This window comes from Hyalella azteca, unplaced genomic scaffold (genome assembly GCF_000764305.2).
Source record: "Hyalella azteca isolate HAZT.00-mixed unplaced genomic scaffold, Hazt_2.0.2 contig385, whole genome shotgun sequence".
Lineage (NCBI taxonomy): Eukaryota > Metazoa > Arthropoda > Malacostraca > Amphipoda > Hyalellidae > Hyalella > Hyalella azteca.
In genome coordinates, this window is record NW_025930738.1 from 432853 (window position 1) to 438852 (window position 6000).

Here is a 6000-nt window from a genome sequence, read left to right on the forward strand (position 1 = left end):
CATATAATGCGCTGGTGCAGGAGTATCATGTTTCTTGAGTTTGGTGGAGATCCTCCGGAAATAACTGTAGCGGTTATAACATGCGGACCCATGCTCAGCGGAAATAGCTGTATAGCATGTACTCGAAATATTACTATCAATGTAACGTTTAAGTGAATAATCTACATATCGAATTTGGTGGAGATTCATGCTCATTCGCACCGATTGCAAGTTATATGGTTCTCTATATTAGAGACTCGGCACAACTCACATGTTTGATATTATTTCATTCATCGCGAGTTATAAAAATTAAAACTTGGGAAATTGGAAAATATATTTGAAATAAAACAATAAATTCATACCCGCATCATTAAAAATGAAAAATGGGTCAATTCTAAATTGTCCAAAATCAACAGTAATTGCAAGTGGAATAAAAATATATTTACTTTCACTCTAATTACAAAGTGAACTGAAAATACCGCTGTTGTGCTAAATCAATGTGATTAGACTAATATATTGTATTTTATCTTAAATATCAATACCAACCATGGGTCTGATTGCACGTGATGAAGATCACCTGATGTTCACTGTAGAAGAAAACGATCGACATATCCGTGTAATTAAGAGAGGAAGTGAAATGGGAAAGATTCGACCGTGTTTCCTTGCAATTTACAATTCATCTATCTTTATAAAGATTCTATTCGTTGTCTTGATCTATTTATCAAAATTTGTGCCCAAATCCACGATCGTGATTACCTGGGATATTAAGCGTGAATATATTTGTTTTTGTTTTCTGCCAGTGAACGAAACTTTAAAATATGAAAGGGGAAGTGGATTAAAGAATAAAAATGTTTTTGTTTTGCAAGTGTAAATGATATTTTACAAGCAAGTTTACGTTTGAGTTATAATGCAGAAGCTGAATTTTATTAGGAGTAACATGCTTAAAATGAATGCGAACGAGTGTCCCTTCAATTAATGTTCTTTAATTTGAAAATTTTCAAAAAAAAAATTAAGGTAGACAGGATTCGGTACGACGGAATTTGAAGTAACTTAATTCCCAAAATGCAGCGATAATCTATACCGGGCAACGTCTTGATAACCTACGGGTGATATTCTGCACGTGATAACATGCGCATCACAACCTGCATTGTCTTTCTTACGCAAGATTTATTTCCAGAAGAAAATTATTTTTTTCCTCGAAATGAGAAAAACCTGAGAGAGATGGACGTAAGAAATATGTCTGCACAGACCTTATTATAAATATTCTCCAATTTAAATTTGTATTTGCAGAGAATTCACGAGAATAATAGATAAATTTTGCATACAATATTCCTTTTTATATAGTAAATTACATTGATCCCTGTACCCTTGCTGTGGACAACGTTATGTTGCGGGGCGTTCAGTTCTGATACTGATTTTTGAAAGAGCGAAAGTTTACGCATATAAAATGGTAAAACAATTTATTTTGTTATAAATAACACTACTTTAATACCTTATTTTCCAATTACCATCCGCATACAGTATTGAGCTATTGATTTTGAGGTTTAGGATTTGAATATATCTTGTCTCTATATAGCTACTGGATGCCGGAGGCTACGCTCTCGATCTGCAAGATGCTTTTGACCCCTAAAATGAAATTAGATACATATACTAGTTATATTTCTAAAATATAACTTCAACTTTGAAACTTATCCATTCAAAGTAGATTATATAGCCGTGTATTTACGTCATTAGCTAGTTTACAACGCAGGTTAACTAAAAATTCAAAAAGCAAACTTACTAAGAAAAGAGGATGCTAAGTAAATTTAAAGTATCTTCATCAGCTTCATCATCAATTATAAAATTTATAAAGTACAATCAATGGAAAAAATTGAATTCACAAGAAGAGACTGAACTCAGAATGGCCGAAAATTCGGACCAATGAACATAAAAACCTATGACTTGAAAATTCCAGGTTTCCGTCAATATGGGGTCAGTATACTAAGCACGTTACTTGCTTTAAAATTCTTACTTTAGCCAGTAAGGGTAACTTGATATTTGCTTTCAACTTTATATTTAAATTGAAATTGAAAGTTTGATGATTCAACAAAGACAACTACTAAATTTAGAAGTGCTGCGCAAAATCAACAGATCAAATCTCATTGTCAATATCTTGGTAAGTCAGTAATATCAGGAATTAATTGAAATATATTCAAAGGAATCCGAATCTTTATTTGCAATGGTTTCTATATGTGTTCAAACATTTCAAATAATTTTGCTACATTTATGTTGAGTGACCTGATTCATGCAAGTTAGGGAAACCGAAGTAATCCTTTGTATTGAATGTAATTAATATTCCATTGCTATTATGAAATTATCCAGACACATGAAAAATTACTCCAAATCATCATTAAAACTTTTTAAAACTCTTGGTTGCAGTGGCCTCGGCCCAGAGCAGCGAAAAGATCTTGTCGTCGTCTGTGAGACGATCAGACGAAGCTCCTGGTCCGATGGCCTCGAACTCGTAGCGCCGACTGCGCACGTCCTTCTTCATGCAGGCGAAGAGGTTAGCGTTCTCGCGGCAGACGTTGAAATTGAGGTACCGCATCGTGCCGGCAGTCATGGGGTACTGCATGTTGTCGTACGGCATGCAGCTCTGTAACAGAATTATAGAATTGAAGTTGAGGTACCGCATCATGCCAGCAGTCATGGGGTACTGCATGTTGTCGTACGGCATGCAGCTCTGTAACAGAATTATAGAATGGAAGTTGAGGTACCGCATCGTGCCGGCAGTCATGGGATATTGCATGTTGTCGTACGGCATGCAGCTCTACAACGATAAATGGCTGTAAACAATGTTGTTCATGTATGAATTTTTAGTCAGTATTTAGTTAAATATGAATTCAGTCTAATGAATTTTTATATTTCTATCGTTAAAATACTCAATGACACCAAGCGAGAAAAATGAACATGATTTAGACTTAGATTTATCAAAATATCATGAGGTCCATTAATTCTAATCAGACCGCGAACGCTGAGCAGTCCTTGATGCCGTTCACCAAGTCCAGCAAGAGCTCCTTGTCTATCCGCCCCACGTCCTTGATCTCATCGATCATGTACTGCGTCTGGATGTTGTACGACTCGTCAATCTGCACAGTCATAAATATTCGTATGTATATATGTTATGCAAGAGATATGATACTAAATGGTGTCGAGTTACGCTTCATAGAACGAAATATTACGGGTGATTATCAGGGTATATTCAATACAGAGAAAATAACACAAAAGGCTTACGTATCCCATCTCGAGGAGCACGCAGGTGCCGTTGGCTACGCTCATCCTCATCTTCATGGAAAGGTCGTGGACTTTCTCGCGGTTGAAATACTGGAAGCCATTGTGCTGGTGGGCGTCAGGAAAATAGTTTAGTTAACAAAGTTAAATGATTGAAAAGCAATAATTAAATAAAAAAATACAGATTTGTAGCTATGAACAACGTTAGGCTGTAATCGCACAAAAATTTCAATAAATGAATTGGAGTGGGAAATAAAGTTGGACAAGGCAATCGAACAAACATTATTTTGTTATCTTTACAATATAGCCATTGCATTGGACCTTTAAATATGTTACAAATCAATTCAATGCTCACATAGTAGCCTGGGCGGTAGGGCTGATACTTGGGCTGGAAGGCTGTGGGTTCGTAGGGCTTGGCGCTGCAAGCCTCCTCAGCTGCGCGCAGTTTGCTCATGTAGCGAACGTACGCGCGGTCACCGAAGCAGTTACGCATCAGCTGCCGTATAATTGCTTTTATTAGGGAATGTCTAAGATATTGGGATTGTTTAAATTTTAAACAAATGTACATGAATAATTATTTTGAATTAAATAGACTTAACGTGCTGTCATATAAGGTATGAATCTGCATGGACATTACACGCATCTATATGCTTTAGAGATCGCACACCGAACCTATTTAATTTTATAGTTCTGTATTTTAAACACGGAGTTCTGATGTAATACATACATCACTGACAACTTGTATTGTATGCATATAATGCAGAAGTATTGTAAGTAGCACTGACAAAATGTATTGTATGTATATAATGCAGAATTATTGTATATAGCACTTACAACATGTATGGTAAAGACATAATTAAGCTTACAACGTAACAGCAACATACAATAACAACATACATCAACATAACAATGTACATCACAGACCAATTAAGGAGGTGCCGCTTACAACATAACAGTAACATACAATAACAACATACATCAACATAACTATGTATATCACAGACCAAGGAGGTGCCGCTTACAACATAACAGCAACATACAATNGGCAGATTGTAGAACAAAACTGCAGGGGAAATAGGTTAAATGGGTTAGTTGTATGATATACACGCCACCAGCAGCAGCGCAGCGAACAAAACTCTCATCTTACCGGCAGATTGTAGAACAAAACTGCAGGGGAAATAGGTTAAATGGGTTAGTTGTATGATATACACGCCACCACCAGCAGCGCAGCGAACAAAACTCTCATCTTACCGGCAGATTGTAGAACAAAACTGCAGGGGAAATAGGTTAAATGGCTTAGTTATATGGTATTGTCCCGTTTGTGAATTGTAGAACAAGAAATGCAAAAAATTACCTCAATACTAAACATTATTAAATGCGATGAGATCTTCGGTGAAATTGAATTAAGACCGACCATGCAGCTCTGAGCCTATATATGAATTTTAAATCAAATATGAACCTTAACTTCGTCTTAGTCATTTAACATAGAATGAATCTGAAAATAATAGATATTCTCAAAAAGACATAACTTTAAATAGTTATACGTATAAGGCAGAGCTCCGCATTAGTCTTACCTTATGAAGGTGCAAAGCAGTTCTGCAGCGGCAGGGTTGCACGCGACTTTATATACCCAGCCGAGCGGAGGACCTCACACGCCATTGGCTGGCGATCATCGGGGAGGGAGGAGCTACCTCTCCTGTGACCTCCAAATTTACCCAATTGAAGTCAAGCTCATTTGATTTGAAAAAATAAGAATAAATGGTCTGAGGACACACGTGTAAATAGTTTTTGTATACAATGAAGAGCCATGGCCGCAGAATTTCATCAGACATTATACACATTTTCTACATAAAATCTAATACTTTTTCGAAATGTTTCGAGAGCTTGGCAGTTGATTCTGTTTCAATTTAACTCATAAACAAATTTAAATGAAAAATCGAATGACAAGTCATCATCGACAATCTCAGTGCCAGTTACGGCAGAATATTTCTAATTGTAATTTTACATAACCTCATATGCTGCCTTTTCGTCTCAATTTTCAGCCATTTTCAGCACTCGGAGAATTATGCAACGATGGTTCGTATAGAAAATCCCATGTAACATATAGGTATATATATAGTGCACGGTGTACTTCTTAAGCTGACTTCTATACAAAGCATTTCCCTTCATCAAAATTTCAATCACGTGGAAAACCTAGACATATTACTTAATTTTACTTCACGATCTCCCGGCATCGGGCAATAGAATATTTTTATCATCTCAATAAAGGTGAAGCTGGCAACCAAATTTTCTATAACAAAATATACATGAAGTTATACCTCTATGTGTGGAGCCTCTAACATCCACACCACATCATTAGCATGAAACATCTTTTTTTTAGATTTTTGACAATTACGAAATATATACGCAGTTAGTCTTGATTGCAATTAATGTCCGAATTGCTTGTTATTCTCACCTGAAGTAAATCGCCCACAATCCACCGTATCTGTGCATTTACTAGCGTTTCAATTCACTCAATACGCACAATGAATTATATATAACTATTAATAAGGGTTATAAGACTCTAATTTCCGATGCAAATTATATTCAAAGAATAATTACCAATAAAATTCGACGACCAAAATTCTAGTTAGGGTTTCCTAACTAGTCCCTCGTGCATATCGCCCACACCTTGAAAGGCACTACAGAGATGCACAAAATCACTTCATGTTACCGGACCCACACCGTAATTCGAGTTTCGTGTAATCCATC

General features: G+C 36.2%; 1 protein-coding gene across 1 annotated transcript; it reads right to left on the reverse strand.

Annotated features, from left to right (window-relative positions):
* Window positions 1-2173: 2173 nt before the first annotated feature.
* Window positions 2174-4286, reverse strand: LOC108673705. The gene is made up of 5 exons (XM_018161572.2): window positions 4254-4286; window positions 3605-3745; window positions 3253-3357; window positions 2985-3107; window positions 2174-2614 (listed from the first exon to the last, which is right to left on the reverse strand). Exons 2-5 carry the CDS (start codon window positions 3740-3742, stop codon window positions 2369-2371), a joined length of 612 nt encoding a protein of 203 aa, XP_018017061.1. The 5' UTR covers window positions 3743-3745; window positions 4254-4286; the 3' UTR covers window positions 2174-2368.
* Window positions 4287-6000: the final 1714 nt, after the last annotated feature.